Below are 20,360 nucleotides of genomic sequence, written 5' to 3' on the forward strand. Positions count from 1 at the left end.
TGGTGCACTTATTATTATTATTATTATTATTATTATAATTATTATAACAAATCTCATCACTTGCATTCTTATACGGACATAGATCTTGAATAAAAATCGATTATATCACAGACAGATTCGAAATTCGCACTACAATGTCCAGAAAAAACGTTGAATGGATTGCATAATTTTTTTTTTATGATATATCTAAGAGTTCGGTTCTAGTGAGCATGAATCATGAGATTTCCATCTGTCCAATATTTTACAAGGGGATGGAAAATAATAAATCTTTCGAAACATGGGTAGATTTTTCTTATACAAACACGGAAACGGATACACACACATACATATATATGGCATATATATATATGTGTGTATATATATATACATATGTATATATACAGTATATATATAACCACTGTTGTGTATGTTTGGTCAGGACAGCAAAAATTTAAGAGAGAAAGAAAGAATAAAATAGAGAGAGAGAGAGAGAGAGAGAGAGAGAGAGAGAGAGAGAGAGCCGAAAGTAAATGTCAAAAACGTGGTTCCCGTTCCTCTGCACGCAACAATAACACTATAGTCTATAGGGAACCTTAACAGCCGGCCTCAATGCGCAACCTGCGACGCAAGATTGAGGTAATTTATCTTGCGTTTGTCTCTCTCTCTCTCTCTCTCTCTCTCTCTCTCTCTCTCTCTCTCTCTCTCTCTCTCTCTCTGGTAACACTGAACATTCTGATGCGAAAAGGCCTCTTTTGGTGCATTGCGTCACCCACCTTCACCCGATGGGAAAGTATAGTCTTGAGAGAGAGAGAGAGAGAGAGAGAGAGAGAGAGAGAGAGAGAGAGAGAGAGAGAGAGGTGATCAACAAAAGGGAGCTCCCGCCATATTAACTAGTGCAACAAGAAAAACAAAACTTAGGCCTAAAGTCGAATGCACAAGCTAAAGATGAGATTCTGAATTTGTGTATAACACATTATTACAATACAAATCAACAGTAATACTAGAAGTAGGACACGTAGAAGCAGTACATGGAAGTAGAATATACAAGAGCAAAACAAGCTTTCCACTCAGGTTTCATGGATCAGAGGAGGGCTGTTCCAAAAAAAATCTTTGAAACAGAACCTTGGTTGCTTGGGACGATAGGTCGCTAGGCCTACAGAGAGTTGCAACTCCTGGCAAGGGTCCATTTTGAGACGAGCAATGGACAAAATTTACTCAACCAACAAAACGTGGGAATTGATTAAAATTTCTATAGCATTTTTTCCCTCGTTTCCTTCTTACTTCACTTCTTTTTTTTTACAGGGCAGGGAATCTCCTTCGTCCTTTTTAGTAGGCACCTGTGACACTGTGTAGACGGTGGATCGAAATGAGTCGGCGTGAGGGCTTGGTTCCGATGCCAGTTAATCTTAAGGTACTTGAGTTTCATTGCAATAACAAGGTCTTATATATTACCTCCACAGAGAGCCAGCAGACACGCCCAGTCTACTGAAGATGTCAGTGATACTCTGTGCGTCTAAAAGACACACAAACCAAAGAACAGAATTCGAAGAGTGAACGGCGACATTTGGTCTAGAGCAAAAACATATAAATCTACCAGTGAGTTTCTCTCTCTCTCTCTCTCTCTCTCTCTCTCTCTCTCTCTCTCTCTCTCTCTCTCATACACGCACAAGGCGACAATAAACAAACTTGATTTGGCAGAACCCGTATCACAAATAAAGGACATAAAATAGTCTGTATGTTAAGACGGGATCCATCATCCAATATTACGACGAAACTTCTTGCGTCCTCATTGAATGCAACATTTCCTTCCGTCCATTTCCCTAGATTGCCAAGTGGACTCCGACATCTATCCTGAATAGCTTGTGAGAGTGTGTGTGCGCGCGCGCGTAGATGCGGCTGGTGGCTTACACACTTTTTACAACTCTCCACCTTAGTCTGACCGTCCATGTGTGTTTACGAGAACGGTATTTTCCATGTCTTACCGACAACTTCGTCGACTGAAAGCCTCACTTTTTGTTTGATAACAATACAATGGTTGTATCTGCTTCATCAAAAACTTCCTGCCTTCGTATATTTCAGTGTCGTCCAGTTTGGATTGTGGGTCTGATCAAACAAATGCCCTATCCGTTTCATCTGCATCTGCCATTAACTGAAGTCAGTCAACTATATTATATAGGAAGACCATTCAACCAAGAAACGGGCACAGATGGCTAATTTTGATACGAGCTATTCCAAAAGCTAGCATGGGAGCTGTAAAAAATTTAAAAGCAGAAATTGCGAAAGTTATGCGTTTACCTCGTGACATTGTTATGTATTTTGTTTTCCGGTGAAATTTGTCAGAATACGAATATTAAACAAAGAAATAAATTCTTACAAAAAAGATGAATAAATTAATATTAACGTCAGTGAATTAGTTCAATTAGTCAGTGAATTAGTTCAAGTTTGGGCGAGTGCTTAAGTATGACTCAATTTCTATGGCTATTTATGATTATGGATTTACTATTAAATACCCTTTAATAAGTTGTCGTTTTAAACAAATGTCTGTATGTACGTATCTTGTTTCTTTCATCACATTCAATTGATATTTTCAGTATACAGATATTCAACAATGTTTTTATAAGCTGGGAAAAACAAGATTGTTAGTAACTGGTTTACACAGACTGGTCGCTTGTTAACAATCCCAAGTTCCCTTGTTCAATACATTATTAACGTAACACTACACAGTTTCTCAGGCAATATGCGAAACTGAACACGATTGTTTCTTCGGGGAAGAAACTCGTTTCGTTTTTGAAACAGACGAAAGCACGTACGATTTTTTTGAAAATCTAGAGTTCACGGAGTTCATGTCTATACCGTAAATAAAACAGCAATAGCTAAACTGTAGACTACAGACATCAACATTTACAGAAATCTCATCTCGTATGTAAGTTAACAGAAATCTCATCTCGTATGTAAGTTAATGAAATCTGTTGCTTCGCCAGTTCAGTCATCCGATAAACCAATCGCACAGCATTCAAAGCACGCACGCGCACTGGCTGTACTGCAAGCAGAGCACAAGCCCTTCGGGCACACAGTGCTTGCAGTAAAAAATAACAGAGCAATTTGCTCCGGCAAGAAATGATGTTTGCGGAGAATCTAATTGAAATCAGATGAATAAACGTCAAATTGGAATGCACGAACGGGGCTTAATGGAATTCAAACAGAAGTGATCACATCAAATTGGCTCTGTCTAAGCTCCACCACGGCCATCTTTCTTTAGTGAATTTACTCTCACTTATTGAATGATCTTTTTCTTGCGACCTAGGCTCGTACGCTTTTAGTGCACCAGACACGTCCGTTGTCTGTTATAACTCGAAAGAAGGAAGCGGCGCTATTCTCTATCCACGATACATATTAAAAAAAAACACACACACACACACAATGTCTTTTTCTACTCAGGTGTATTTAGGCCAAACAATTAAATGAACGTGTGTAACTTAAAGACATATGTAAAACAAATAATCAATATTAATTTATCTTATTCGTGGCAAAAAGATTAAAATCTTGACAATGATTCTGTTAATTATGCCCTTAAATCTTTTTATACTTATTACACTCTACTTCTTAGGGCATTCCAGTAATTTTAATATCCGCCATTTGTCTTTTTTTTTTCAACCAAAGTTCTTGCTTTAAGCCAATGCAAACATTATTATCAATACGTCAACTGTCATAAAAAATTATTCATTCTATTTGACTGCTCCATTCCAACATTCCAGTACATTATCTTCTCCACTAAGGCCAAGAGAGACAAGGTCTACCCAATTGGTTGGAGTCCCCTCCCACCTGGGGTAACTAGGTAGGCGAGGCGATGACGTATCTTAGAGGTACTTGCTCGTTACGGCAATTCACCTGATGATGCAGTAAGGAGGTAGACAAAGCTCCGCCTACAAGGGGGATTTGGGGGGAAGTGAGCAGACCTTCTCTTTCTCTTGGCCTTGTTTTCCACCCATCACTAAGTTCTCTTTCCCTGTTTTACAGGATGTTTGTAAAACAGAAAGTCAAATTAATCTAAAAACAAAATAAACAACAGCTCTGCTGTATTTTTTCTTAGTCTAACATTCCACGAACAACAGAGTTCTCTAATATTTAAAAGAAGTCTAAAGCGTTTCCTGTGTATTGCTTCATCACCTCTCATAAAATCATGTTCCCCCACCAAGCATCCAAAAAAAAAAAAAAGTAAAAATACTGAACCAAAGTAATTCTCACCAAAAGTTTAAATATGCCCGAAGTTTCTTCGGCGCAATCGAGTTTTCTGTACATCGTATAATCAAGGCCACTGAAAACAGATCTATCTTTCGGTGGTCTCGGTATAATGCTGTATGAGCCGCGGAACATGAAACTTTACCCACGGGCCGGTGGTGTACTATCCTATATAGTTGCCAGAAGCATGATTATGGCTAACTTTAACCTTAAATAAAAAAAAAAATATCGAAGCTAGAGGGCTGCAATTTGGTATGTTTGATGACTGGAGGGTGGATGATCAACTTGCCAATTTGCAGCCCTCTAGCCTCAGTAGTTTTTAAGATCTGAGGGCGGACAGAAAAAGTGCTTAAAGAATAAAGTGCGGACGGACAGACAAAGCCGGCACAATAGTTTTCTTTTCAGAACACTAAAACCGCTTCGTAAGATGCGATCGAGATGAGAGTTAAGACAGGAAGAAGTAATGATGAAGCGTAATTCGCGAGAGAGAGGTTAATAGGAGTCTGGACCTCGACACAATCACTCGAAGCTGAAGGAGAGGGAGTCAAAGGCAATCCTCTCCTGCTGGTGCTGGCTCAGCTGGGGTGCTGCGTCGTCAGCAAATCAGGAAGAACGTGAAGGGGGGTTTGGATATATCGAGAACTGAAGGACCAGGAGGAGGAGGAGGAGGAGGAGGAGGAGGAGGAGGAGGAGGAGGAGGAGGGGATAAGGAGGAGGAAGAGGATGAATGAGGAGGAGGATGAGGAGTAGAAGGGGGGAGGAGGAGGGGGAGGGGGAGGAGGAGGAGGAGGAGGAGGAGGAGAAGGAGGAGTAGGAGGAGTAGGAGGGGGAGGAGGAAGGGGAGGAGAAGGGGAGGAGGAGGAGGAGAGCAGAAGGGGGAGGAGGAGGAGGAGGAGGAGGAGGAGGAGGAGGAGGAGGAGGGATAACAAGAAGACAAGGCGGAGAGAATGGAGATTATCTTCCGTGGGGCTGAATTAGAGACATAGGACTTTCCAAAGTACAGTCTCAATCGCTCTTAAAGTCTGGGAAGATACTACCAAGAGGGCATGGAAATCTCTCTCTCTCTCTCTCTCTCTCTCTCTCTCTCTCTCTCTCTCTCTCTCTCTCTCTCTCGTTCAGTCTTTCACTAAATCGATTTCCTTTCAGTCTTTCTTCTAACCTTACAAGAGAGAGAGAGAGAGAGAGAGAGAGAGAGAGAGAGAGAGAGAGAGAGAGAGAGAGAGAGAATTCATTTCTTACTGACTACTCATTGTCAAAGTTAGCACGAACTTACACATATGCAAAACATGGGTGTTGCTCTCTCTCTCTCTCTCTCTCTCTCTCTCTCTCTGAATTATATTATAAATATGACTGTTGTGGTGGTAACCCACTACCACTAACTTCAACATAAGCATTTACTAATTACACACAAGTCTTGAAATTCAAATATCTCAAGACACCACATGAGACATAAAATTTCTACTCAATCCCCTGAGGAGAGAACTCGCTGGATTCCCGTTGAACAGATTCACTTTTTTCACTGTTGGAAGGTTTCGCCGGGATTTCAAGAAACCTCCTTCTGAGTGCTCGCGCAATCTGCTAATGAAACCCTTGGGGCAAGTTCTGGTTTAGCGTTGAACTCGTCAGCGTTACATATATTCTAGAGGTCTGTTATTCAACTGCTAAATATAATTTCCGTATTAACATCATATCAATCATCATCACTATCATCATGATTAACTCTGTTTTTTATTTATTAACATTAAATCAGTCATCATCACCATCACTGCTTTTTGTCCTTGGGATTATCAACGTCTTTGTGATTTTTATTTAGAATTTTCTTAATAATAAAAAGTTATTATTACTGGCTATTACGTAGTTTATATACTAATATTTTAATTACTATTACCGCTGCTATTACTGATAGTGCACTAACAGTCTGACATCAATACAAAAAAAAAAATTCATTATTACCAATACATTTTTCTTTATAAAATATCCTCTATGGAAGCACAGGACTAACAGAAAAATAAATCCATGGGTAATGATTCCGTGAATATAATTCAGCTCCGAAATGACAAATGTGACCATCCAGATGAACTAACATATTCACGTGACGCTAGAGAGATGTCGCCAGCTGAAAGCTGAAGAGCTTAATTGTTTGTGTTGTATATGTGGCGGAACAAGAATTCAGAGGGCGAAAGACGTGGAGATACGTAGAAGTGGTAAAAGGTTGCCACACGAAAAATATGGATCAGAATCCTTTCAGATGGTTTAGTCATGTGGAAAGAACGGAAGATGGATGATAGGCTGGTGGGAATAGTATACAATCCGGCAGTTCTGTGAGGAGTGAGACTCAGTAGGGGCTGGAGAAATGGCGTGAAAGAGGCTCTGGAAAGGAGGGAGCCCTTAAAGTCCAGGAACGATTGAGTGCTTCGATGTTAGATGTGAATGGCCCAAGCATGTAATGGGGTTCGACACACTGCTGATGAGGCTTTGTTTAGGTGCGTAAAGAGGTTAGTGTTGTGGAATTTGTCTGCACGTGGGGTTCATCCACGAGTCAGAGGTTAAAGTATACGTATGTATGTATTATGTATGTATGTATGTATGCATAGTTACCTAAAACAAATTATAACTAAATCAACAGGTTATATACACTGCTGTGATCGACGCTATGCATTCTTCGGATGAAAAGCAATAACCTAATTAAATTCATATTATTTACACCAGTTAACAAATCTGTCAGTGCTCTCACGAACCATGAAACTAGGAATGAGGCGACAAGTCTCTCTCTCTCTCTCTCTCTCTCTCTCTCTCTCTCTCTCTCTCTCTAACGCAAACACGTGTCTCACAACTCGCCCCGGAAGCGACAGACGGGACAAAAAAACATGAAAAAAAGGCACTGAAAAGGAAGTCAATCGCAAAAATGTTGAATCACCTACGAGTGATATGAATTAGATGAACGTCACATGATGATATTGGAATATAAAATTTAGGCCAAAGGCCAAGCGCTGGGACCTTTGAGGTCGTTCAGCGCTGATATTAATGTTGAAACGACTGCTGGGAGAAGTTGAAAAGTAAGATGGAAGAAAGAGAATATGAACGGAGGTACAGTAATAAGAATGAAGGGGGCTGCAGCTATCGGGGTTACATGATAATATAATAGGGAGTTGATCTGAATTAAGAGAACACAGACATCAACATTAATACGCCAAAGAAAAAATGGAAGGTATATGTGAGTTCATGCGCCAAAAATGTCACGCGCAGAATCCTACAAATAAACAAAGAGCGAAAAAAAACAATGAAACAAGAGGACACACACAAAGCGCAACTGATGAAAAATGGTCAATTAGCTGGAATGTGTGACAATCATTGCAGGGAAAATAAGTGTATAAAGAATCCATCAATCAGTTGCAAACTGAGGAAAGAAAATGTCGTAAAAAATATTAAATCCCCAAAAATAACACGAATTGTTATTGACTTCCTTCCCCCTGACGACGGATAACGAGAGAGAGAAACATCAAATCCCAAAAATAACACGAATTATTTTTTTTCTACTGACTTCCTTCCCCCTGACGATGGACAACGAGAGAGAGAGAGAGAGAGAGAGAGAGAGAGAGAGAGAGAGAGAGAGAGAGAGAGAGAAACATCAAATCCAAAAATAACACGAATTATTTTTCTACTGACTTCCTTCCCTGACGATGGACAACGAGAGAGAGAGAGAGAGAGAGAAAGAGAAATGGACAAGAGAAAGAGAGAGAAACATTCACAATATTTCACTTCCTTTCCCTGAGAGAGACAAGAGAGAGAGAGAGAGAGAGAGAGAGAGAGAGAGAGAAGAGAGAGAGAGCAAACCAAAGTATTTGACCGGTTTTCTATGAAGAAAAATGACAAAATTACATCACTCTTCAATTCCATCTTGAGATTAACCGACCGACGCTTCCTCCAATGACCTGGAACACTCGGATACCCGGGCATTATTCTCAACGAACAGCTCGGCAATGACTCGTTTATTTAAGGGCCCCAGATGCTTGGTCGTAATTGGCCTATTACGTTAACGAGGGCCTGTTTATTTGGTGCATTCTCATGGACTCTGGGCGTAACTAGCATGCATATATTTCCTGTTGAAGACGCTGGGTTTATCTTCTCTCCTGCAGGGTAACACAAGACTAATTTATTGCATGGCTTACCTGTGCAATTATCCCAACACGTCAACTCACACATTTAACACTATATATGTTTGTATACGTACTTGTATTTTATACATACATATTACTATATAAGTTGACGTGAATTATGTAGGTCATACAATAATTCAGTCTTGGCATGGAGATTACAAAGATTATTATCAACTGCTAAAAGTGACAAGATAGAAAAGAATGAAGCTTTACTTCAGTCTTAATATCGGATGCTGGGGGACTGAGTATTTAGGAAACAGACGATGGCGTCCAGGACAGAAACGTGGGTGCTAGGGCGGGTCTTACACCTCACCTAGAATTTCCGATAAAAAAACTGAACGGACCAGAGAACACTTGCAACTATACTCGAGTCTGGGTTTTCGACGATGACATTCCATCAAAGACAAGGGATAAACGGTGGGAGAAGTGCAAGACTTGGGAATCTACTTGCAGAGAAAAATGTCATGGTCTACAGCATTCAAAGGACGATTCTCTAGTAATACTGACCCATAACTAACAGGAAAATAGGAAAGAAGAAGAAGAACCAATTGAAGCGAGAGGAAGATGTCATAGTCTGCAGCATTCAAAGGACGATTCTCTAATAATACTGATCAATAACTAACAGGAAAATGGCGAAGAAGAAGAACAACAACCAATTAAAGAGACTGTAGAATGGCAAGAGAATCCAAATCGAATCCAGTCCCGTAAAAATTAAAAGATTTCGGTTTCAGCGCCTCCGTCAGCGATACGCCGACGGAATATATTCTGTTCAGAGAGAGCCTTCGTCACGGTAACTTCATATCGTGTCAGGCAATTAAAGCGGATCTGCATATGGATCACTGATCGTTAGGGACACGAGGCTCGCCCAAGTTCAGCGCCAAAGCAAGACCAGGCCGAAGACGACGAATGTCGATTGTCGCCTCCGGTTTGTTGTCGTTTACAGATTCATATAATTTTTTTTAACGCTTCCTAAAATATTCCTTGTCGTGAGTCTATAGAATTGGTAGATATGTGGCCTTTTAGTCTTGTGATTCATGAACGTGTGATCGATTTAAAAATAATAATAATGCAACAATACCCATAGTAGGATGAATCTTAAAATGGCGAAACAAATCCAGTTACGCATCTACACAAATGTATTTAAAAATAAGCCTATACAAAATCGTACAGGTTCTCCAAAGCTCTGTGTATGATTTCATCTTTAAATATATTTCTATACAATTACATAACTTTGGATTTGTTTCTCCAATAACAAAAATTAAAACAAACACACAACTCCCATAACTAAGAAGCGGAACCCCAATTCAAAGAAAACGGAACACCAGTGTGACGTAAGTAACTCGGGCGATCAGCAGCGAGGAGATCCGTTCCGCGTTTCACGTCCCACAGTCCAGCTGAAGGCAGAACACCTCATGACAATTATCGCTCGTAATTGAATTCTCCCGGGGCAATTTGCGCTCCCCAGAAGGACCTGGAAACTGTGCTGACTTCTCTCTCTCTCTCTCTCTCTCTCTCTCTCTCTCTCTCTCTCTCTCTCTTTTGCCGTGTGTGAGAGAGAGAGAGAGAGAGAAAATATTTATAAATGATTTTAAATAATAGAGTGAACGTTAGCTAGTCGAGACCTCTTCTGTTAAAACATATGATGGTATTTACTTTCTAGAACTGATTACTGAGGTTCTCTCTCTCTCTCTCTCTCTCTCTCTCTCTCTCTCTCTCTCTCTTTATGTATATATGTATATATGTGTATATATATATATATACTATATATATATATATATATATATATATATATATATATATATATATATATATATATATATATATATATATATATATATATATATATATATATATATATATATGGCAGAAGTCACAACAGTCGAATAACAACCCGTCACAATTCACTGCTTAAGTTATATAAGGCATAATTGATTTTTAAGGAAAAGTGCCAAAGCCGTTTCTCCCTGGAGAGAGAGAGAGAGAGAGAGAGAGAGAGAGAGAGAGAGAGAGAGAGAGAGAGAGAGAGAGAGAGAGAGTACAGTAAAAAAATAAGGAAAATCACATCTCCCCTTCGATTCTTTAAAGACATAATATATCCCACTGCTGAGAAAAAGATCAACAAATAAAAAAAAAAAACACACATGAAAAATAAAAAGGAAACAGGGGTGAGATAATAAACATCAAGAAATAAGAAGCTTCGAACTTTTCAGTGACGGACTGAGAAACAAAAACTGCGTAGGTCACACACACATATCAAAAGGTGGATTTGTGAGAAAATAAAAGTGAATGTCATCGCAAAGTTAAAAGAGACGAAGGAGAAGATATTAATAATCTAAAAAAAATAAGATTTAATTTATAAAGGGTGGCCAGAAAAGATATATATTTTTCAAGAATGGAAAAATAAGTCATCTAGATTGCAGGTCACGAGTACGCCAATATTTACATTACAGATGACTTAGTGGTGGATGTCTGAATTATATATGATGGCCAGAGAAAGACATTAAAATTGAAAGTAGATTCTTGATATATATATATATATATATACATAATATATATATATATATATATATATATATATATATATATATATATATATATATATATATAAAATATATGCATATAAATATTAAAAACTCTGCATATAAATTCAAAATATAAATGACACCTGAAAAGATATTTTAGTTAAGAATCAAATGGAAATACAAATATATATATATATATATATATATATATATATATATATAATTACTTTGTAAAAACTCTGCATATAAATTCAAAATATAAATGACACCTGAAAAAGATATTTTAATTAAGAATTAGAAATACAAAACAAGTTAAAGAAGCTGGAACAGTTCCTAATAAACCTAACTATGCAGTTATATCATGGATGAGTTTTAAGAATCTTCCTGATTTACAAATAGCCGAGTCTTCTAAGAGGTTGAGTATATTATCTGAGTCTTTCCTAGTGACCCCCAAGGGTTTTCGGGGGCCGTTATCTAGGACTAATATTTCTTGGGGGTCATTATCTTTATGATATTTACAGTCTCTTGTTTATGTTTTTACGGTAATCCCCAACGGGCTTGTACTAAACACGCCGCAAAGATCATACCGGGTTAAAACCCTTGAGTCCACTATCTAAGAAAGATCCTAACTGAGTCTTCAGAAAAATTGACAAAAGTCTTAAGAGGCTACTTGGCTCATGTAGGCTCCTGAGTCCAGAGACTAAAAAGAGGACCTGTGAATTAAAACTCTTCTAAATATGTCAATGTCACGGTATGGACAAGCCTTTGTAATGAATCTTATGAAGCTATTGGTTAGGAAATCCACAATATCATGAAGAAATAACCACATGGTTAAACATTCTGACAACTTTTTTCATCTTGAGAAGCTAAAGATTGCTTATGAAACGTTACAGGAAGATAATTATGTAGCTAATAATTCTGTAGTGTCTTATGGTCCTAAGTATTTAGTTAATGAATCTGACATATAAATTGAAAATGGCAATGTTAAACATTTTGACAGGTGCATAAAACTGTTCAGCCAAAAAGCAGATATGTTTTCTTTAAAAGCTTAAAATATGGCTGAAATACTGAAGACGCAAAAATATAACTATGAGACATCAGTTCTGGCGTATGTCTCAGGACAGACTAATAAGACATAGCGTGTTTCTTATGAAGACAACTGTCTTGGAAATGAACTTCATAAATATATGTGTATAGCTAAAAATGTGAGCGAGAAAATAGTATTTATGTTGCTCAAAGTTTTGCATTATTCCTTTTGAAGCTATTTTTCTATAGGTAAACCTGAGAAGTGTCACTATAAGCTACGCTTTATTTCCTGCTAAACTGCTGACAGAGTTCTGAGAAGCAAAGCGTAAGTAAATAATAAAAATATATGAATATGGCTTATTATTCTGATATAAATATCTTGACGTATAAGGCGAGAAACTCTCATATGAGTCCGGAAGCTTATTACTATTATTACAAGAATAAAAGGCTTATAATCACGAAGCTTTATTCGAGTCAAAGGCTGACAAAGCTTCGTGATAAAAATGACGGGTTTTAAATAGCAAAAAATAACCTTAAGAATTCAAGAATAAGGCTAAAAAGCTAACAAATGCTAATAGAAAGCTATATAAATGATTGATAATTCTGATTTAGAAAGCTGTGGTGATAAAAAAGCAGTGTCTTGGTAAGCTTCGTGTCCGAAAAACTGGAGGTGCCTTGAAAACCTGAGAAGAATTTTTTACTGTTAAAATGACAACTTGCCTTCAAATGACTCTGCTGAAAAAAGAAAAAAATGAAAAATTGGTTATTTTTGTATGAAATGTTTCTAAAAAAAAAAAAATTCCTCCGACACTAAGTTACATAGTGATTACATAACAGGACAAGCTTTAGTACAGTAGACGTATTAATACACGATAAAATTTGTAAAAAAAAAAATTGTTAATGAATTAAAAAAAATACTGAAATTTTTAGAAAATGGGAAATGAAGAATTTTAAATAAAATTACATTTGTAGTAAATGGGAAACGAAGAATTTTAATTACAATGACATTTGTAGAAAATGGGAAATGAATTTTAATTACACTATTTGTAGAAAATGGGAAACGAAGAATTATAATTACAATGACATTTGTAGAAAATGGGAAATTAATTTTAAAAATACTGAAATACGTAGAAAATGGGAAATGAAGAATTTTAATTACAATGACATTTGTAGAAAATGGGAATTGAGTTTTAAAAATACCGAGATACGTAGAAAATAGGAAATGAGGAATTTTAATTAAAATGACATTTGTAGAAAATGGGAAATGGATTTTAAAAATACTGAAATGTGCAGAAAATGGGGAACGAAGAATTTTAATTAAAATGACATTTGTAGAAAGTGGGAAATGAATTTTTAAAATATTAAAATACGTAATATATCAGTGTTGGTAAATACATTATCCAATACATACATACATATATATATATATGCAAATATATGTATATATATATATATTATATATATGTATATAATATATATACATATATGTGTGTGTTTGGACATATATAACTACTTCCATCTTCTAGGGACTCTGTCAAGGCTCTAGACTTCTAGAGTTATATAATATCCTGAACCATCCTATATTTCCAATCCACTTTCCGCAAGGAAGGACCCCTGGGGGGGGCTTCGAAAGGACGTCGACCCATTAAAGTCTGTTATGGATAAAAGGAATGAAGGCTCACGACGTATACATAAAAAGGTATACATAAAGAAGTATACATGAGAGCGAATGGGGTACTTGGGAGAATACGAACTGCATAAGTGGGATTACTGGATAAAAAGGGGAGGAACGGAATAATTCTAGGGGGGTAAAGAGTTATAAATGGGACCCAAACCTTTTAGCCCTTCCCCCGATGCAGTTTCTGCATGTTACCCTTTCCATTAGTGCTTGCATTCTTTTTTTTTTCCTTTCTCTCTTAAGTAAGTCGAATCATTAACCAAATTGCCTGCTTCTCGGATGAATGAATATTAGCGTTGTTTTATTTTCCACTTTTTTTTCTCTCAAGCAACAGAAGGTCAATAAGACGAAAGTCATTTTAAAAACATCCACCCACCACCCTCTTTCAGCTCCCATACTCCCCCTTTTAAAAAAAAATCACCTTTTCCTAAGGGCATTATCTCAGCCCAAGGAGGTTAGATTTTCTCAGCCTAGTTCCCCCAACCTCACCACTCTCTCTCTCTCTCTCTCTCTCTCTCTCTCTCTCTCTCTCTCTCTCTCTCTCTCTCTCTCTCTCACGCGTGACAGGAGGCGTCTCTTCCTCCTCCTGAAATTCAACTCTCGAGGAGGAGGAGGAGGAGGAGGAGGAGAAGGACGAGGGGCCGAGAAATTGCTTTACAGCCAATATTGGATTTCGAAGCTATTTGTTTCACTGGTTCACTTGCCAGATTCGAATCGTTGGTTCGAGACAGATCTGAATCGATGTTCGAACCGTAGGGTCGATAATGATGCCAATTACTACTGTTGTTGCCACTTAAGTGTCTTTTCAGCTTAAAAGATGCTGAAAAGTAATGCTTAAAGTCTGTTTGTGCTCCTGATATCACGGTGATAGCCAAAACACGGTCAAGTTTGGCCTCTGGGAGCCAAGTTCTTCTTCAGTTTATAGAGGAGTGGAACTTTCAACTGATGTACATCTTCGGAGGATTTAACAAGTGCAGAACTGAACTGAATGGAATATAGAATTTAGGCCAAAGGCCAAGCACTGGGACCAATGAGGTCATTCAGCTCTGAAACGGAAATTGACAGTAAAAGTTTGAAAGGTGTAACAGGAGGAAAACCAACGCGGGTGCACTGTGAATCAGTTGTTAGGAGAGGGTGGAAAGCAAGACGGAAGAAAGAGAATATGAAAGGAGGCACAGTAAAAGGAACGAAAGAAGGCCGCAGCTAGGGGGCCGAAGGCACGCTGCAAAGAAATATTCTTCTATTCTGTTTCATTATAATGAAATGAAATGATCTCTCTCTCTACCCTGTCAAAATCTTAGAGTAAGAAGAGTTTCATGCTGTATAATTCACATAGTCCAATAGCCAAGTCTGCTTCTAAAATATAAGGCGTTTCACTATGGCAGAGAGAATTAAATCTTTTCTTCACACCATATACAAAAACTTATTATATATCTTACTAATACTGTTTTTTTTTTTTTAGACTAAATAAATGACAACTGTCTAACCAACGTATTTGAGTTATTTCTTTTCCCCATGACTTTCTTTAATGAAGTTCTACAGGTATTATTTGAGTTGCTGCTCTTTGAAGATCCAGGAGTGGGTCTTCGCTGCCTCACAAACGTTTCAGTGTCCAAACGCTTATTCTGCTACCCTACTTTGGACAATTTTATTTCGCTTCTTTTTCCATAACCTTCCTCGTTTAAGGAGGAGATGGGGGTTTGGGGAAAGGTTAGATGTGTCTAGCAAGTTACGAAGTTAGCCCCCTCATCCTCCCCCCGCCTTTTTTTAGGCTAAATAAGAGCATGCCAGTTTTTTCGTCTCCAAATACATCTATGAACGCTGCAGATCGAGACTCGAGTAATGAATCTCATAAATATTATTTACGACGATGTATTTTAGGTCAGGAACATTGAGGGACCTCCCAGCTGAAGAAAAAGAAGCGTCAAGTATTAATAAGAAGTGAGGCATTAAGGAAGTTAAGAAGAAATTAAATATCGAAGGAAAGATAAAGAGACGGATACATTCAATCTTTTGATGTCGACTACTCAAAGGCCTTCCTCTCTTTCAGCTCAAAGTTATGGAATGTGCGTTCTTCTTCTTCTTCTTCTTCTTCTTCTTCTTCTTCTTCTTCTTATAACCTCCCGTTTTTAAAAGTCAAATATATCACTTCCTTCTCTCTCTCATTATTTTTGCCCCTACTTTAGATAGAGGTCAGGGTAGGTCATTCAGGAGTCTGGTCCATCGTACTTTAAAAAAAAAATGGGGCTCGTTTTCAGAAAAGTTCCATAAACAGTTATTCTTTTGAATCCTACCTACCATAACTCTGGCCCCCGCCCCCCCAGCTCTCTTCCCACATCTTCCCCAAGCACCCAAACCTCCTCCCCCTCTCCAACCACTCCCATTTTCTCTTACCATGACGCCCTAAAACCCATTTTCTCAACACTTGCTGGACATCAGAAGCCTCCGCCGCCTACGCCCACGCCCACGCACCGGCCCAGATAAATCTGGAAGCTAAGCAAGGACAACAAAAACGGGGAAGGGACGTTGGTGGGGGTGGGGGTGGGGGTGGGGGTGGGCGTGGGGATGGTGTGAGAAAAAGAGTCGGATTTTCTGTTTGCATAACATTTGCATTTCAGCTCCCTATACGTCTTTTCTGTTGAGCAGAGGGATATTACGGGTGGAGGTCTTGTTGTTATTCTACATTTATACAGAGAAAATATCTCCTTAGTTTGTTTACTGTGGCATGAAGGTTGGAAAAAATATAAATAACTATTAGTTTTCGATCCAGTGCTAATGCTAATTTATTCATAAGGTGCCAATGTTAATGTATTTATACAGTACTAATACTGGTGTATTTGTAGAGTACTAATACTAATGTATTCATAAGGTAATCACAGTATACTAATGTATATATATGGTACTTATACTAATGTATTTATAAGGTGCTAATCCTAATGCATTTATGCGTATTTTTTCAAAAAGGGATGGTCCTATTTTGGACTACGCATTCCACACTGATATAATGCATATATATATATATATATATATATATATATATATATATATATATATATATATATATATATACATACATACATATATCAAATGTACTAACCTACGGTCAAACCTGGTCACGTCTGACTTAAATATGTCTATAAATTTCCACCACTTTGGAACATAATGTCTCCTAAGAGGTTTCAGTACCAGTATAATGTCCAAAGGTTTCAGAACCAGTATAATGTCCAAAAATATTGTATATAAAATAAAAAAGGCCCATAGAAACGCAAATAAAAATACAGGCTATATCAGAGACAAACTGTCTCTCTCCTCAGGCTCCGTTAAATGGAAAAACAGAATATATAGTCATATATATGTATATATATATATATATATATATATATATATATATATATATATATATATATATATATATATATATATATACACTATATATACATACTAAATATATATTTTTTTTCACAACAAATAAAGGATAATAAAAAACAAATAAAGGATAATAAAAAAAAATAATTCGTAAAGCAGCAAAGAGAACAAAAAACCAATAACACCAAATAAATACAGAATACAGAAAAAAAATGTAATTCGTAAAACGGCAAAGAGACAAAAAAGAAAATAAGACCAAACAAATACAAAACACAAGAAGAACTTGTAATTCGCAAAACTGCCAAAGAACGAAACGGGCAAACACAAGAACTGACCTCGGACGACTCAATATGGAGGGCACTTCTCAGATGGGCTGGGTTTTGTTCCGTGTGGAGACCTCCCACAATCAAGAAGAAGACCAGGCCTGCCAGTGACGTCACGCTCATACTCGCCCGTAGGAAGCCGGATTGCTGGCAGACGGTGGAAGGGAAATTAGCTTTTTTTTTTTTTTTTTTAATATTGTGGATGGCGATGATGATAATCATGGCGACTATGGTGTTCACGTTAGCGGTAGTAATGGTAAACATTGTATCGCTACTATTAGCACTGATGGAGAAACAAATCCACAGTTAAGTGTATCTCTACGGTGCATTTATTTATATATATAATATAAATTTCTATATATATATACATATATATATATATTTATATATATGTATATATATATATATATATATATATATACCCTCTATACGTAACTGTGGCTCTGTTTCTGCGTTTCAAGATTCATGCTACTGTGAGTATTTTTTTTTAAATTACTACTGCTATCATGAATGATGATGATGAAAATATCAGTAAACATTGTATTACTACTATTACTGCTGCTTTCATGAATGATGATGATGAGAATACCAGTAAACATTGGATTTCTACTACTACTATTATGAATGACCGTGAAAATGTCAATAAACATTATTACTACTACTATTATGAATGATGATGGTGATGAGGATATCAATCACATACACATACAAGACACATTTGTAACATCAAATTCCTCCACACCCTTCCAACCCTCCTCAAAACATTCGCATTCCGCATCCGCACTTTACTTCCATAAAGGAGGAATTGGGTCAACAGTATTTCACACATCCCAACTGTGATTTCTAAGAACAATTAATTTTATCTTCAAAACTAATTTGCATAACCCCATTACCTTCTTGATTTAACCTATTCTGTGACAACCTTCCCTCCAATTGGCTCGCATGTTACACTTACCCCTAAATACCAATATAAACTAATGGCTAATATTCTTATTATGCCATTCATATAGGTATTCACTGTCCCATCTATCTGGGTTTTATTTACCCTTATTCTTCCCCCTTATTCAGTATCATCATCCTCTTAAAACAATTTTCAGCATTTATTAATTTCCGGAGTTTCTCTCCGCTATCGCCAATAACACTTTATCACCCTCATGCGATAGCCATTTCGGGGTTCATTCACGACCCCTGACCTTCCTCTGACTTTTCACATCGCACCAATCACGAATCCTTTTAAGAGCTGCGAGGACACGCCCACTTTTATCTACGATCCGCTTTTATAATGTCACTCTCTTATCTTCGCGTTCTAAAATGCTATTTTCGTTTTGCCATTTACGCTTTCCATGAAAAATCTCACAGGAGCATGAGTCACCCGAATGGTGAAGAAATCCACTGTGGTGTAAATTTAAAAATATATTAGAAAAATATGCTGTATATACAAACGTAAGCTTTTGAGAAACTGCTCGATTCTCCTCAGTCAGAGAATGATAAAATCCAGGCAAATATATAGCCTATCCATACGTGCATTTGACTGAAACGAATATAAAAAAAAAACTCAAAAGATGAAAAGGAATATAAAAGCCAGTTAAACAAAAGTAAAAACGGATAGAATTTTAAAAATCTCAGAAGAGAAGGAAAATATACTGATCAAAAGGTATAGTTGTGTCGAAATTACGACGTAAAATCGGTCAGTTGACAGCACTAGCAAAATAGTAAAGCAATGAAGCGAGAGAATACAAAATACAAAAAATACAAAATAAAAGATTGCCATCCAAAAAAGAAAAACTTAAAAACATCGTTAGTGAAAGAATTGAACTAGAAAACAATCATAAGGTCAAACCTGAATAATAACAATTCAAAACAGCACAATGGAACACTGGATAAGAGTAAATCATCAAGAGAGAGAGAGAGAGAGAGAGAGAGAGAGAGAGAGAGAGAGAGAGAGTTGTTCACGAGAAATTGTTGTCATGCCAGCACGGGCTCTTGCTCACAGAACACCCCGTGAGACACCCCGAGAGAGAGAGAGAGAGAGAGAGAGAGAGAGAGAGAGAGAGAGAGAGATTGCTGTTCATGATTAATCTGGCGTTATGCCAGCACGGGCTCTTGCTTATAGAGCAACACGTAAGAGAGAGAGAGAGAGAGAGAGAGAGAGAGAGAGAGAGAGAGAGAGAGAGAGAGAGAGAGACTGTTCATGAGAAACTGTTGTCATGCCAGCACGGGCTCTTGCTCGCAGAACACCCCGTAAAAGAGAGAGAGAGAGAGAGAGAGAGAGAGAGAGAGAGAGAGAGAGAGAGAGACAGAGAGATACCTCTAATCCCAGGGCTAAAACGACGGCGACGCAGAGGGCAGCGCCGAAGGCGATGAAATCCGGCAGGGTATGGGTCAAGGGCAGCCGGCCTATGTGGTGCCCCACGAAACTTGCCACTTTGCCGCCAGACATGTAATCCATCGTCGCTGACTGTGGAGCGTAAAATTTATTATTATTATTATTATATTATTATTATTACTATTATTATTATTATTATTTTGTTGGACTGTGGATTATTATAATTATTATTATTATTATTTCTGTCGTTACGAATGATATGATTTGTGATATGATCTGCTAGTCATGTTAATGTTTATTCAATTAGATAATATCATTAGTGAGTTTTTTATATGTGAAATATGCTATGATTACTTTCAATAGATATGAAAATTGAGTCATTATAAAGACTAGTTGTTACAATGTAATTATGAATTCAAGTGCCACCTGGTAAAATAAGTTACGATTATATATATATATATATATATATATATATATATATATATATATATATATATAGAATCTACTGGTCACTTTTTACCAAATACACATGTAATTGTAATAGCCAAAATGCCCTTTTAACTTCTCGAATTCTTCGCGCTTTTTTGGATACGCCTGTCACTCACTGCAAAGCCTTAAGATCCAAGTGCAAAAAATATGAAGATATTACGATGTCCGGCAGCGGGAAACAAGGTCACGTGGCCAGGTCAAACTTTGATTATTATGAAAATAAGATAAGGAAGGAACAAAGCAAATTTCTTGGCA

The 20,360-nt window shown here is 37.3% G+C and overlaps 1 protein-coding gene across 1 annotated transcript in view; it reads right to left on the minus strand.

The window, feature by feature from the left end:
• LOC136853679 (cationic amino acid transporter 4-like) overlaps positions 1–20,360 on the minus strand; it is a 176,758-nt gene that overhangs the window by 14,163 nt on the left and 142,235 nt on the right. The window contains 2 exon segments of the mRNA XM_067129615.1: positions 17,303–17,437; positions 19,599–19,748. Coding sequence (XP_066985716.1) covers positions 17,303–17,437; positions 19,599–19,748 — 285 coding nt within the window.

The sequence above is a fragment of the Macrobrachium rosenbergii genome, chromosome 27, assembly GCF_040412425.1.
Source record: "Macrobrachium rosenbergii isolate ZJJX-2024 chromosome 27, ASM4041242v1, whole genome shotgun sequence".
NCBI lineage: Eukaryota > Metazoa > Arthropoda > Malacostraca > Decapoda > Palaemonidae > Macrobrachium > Macrobrachium rosenbergii.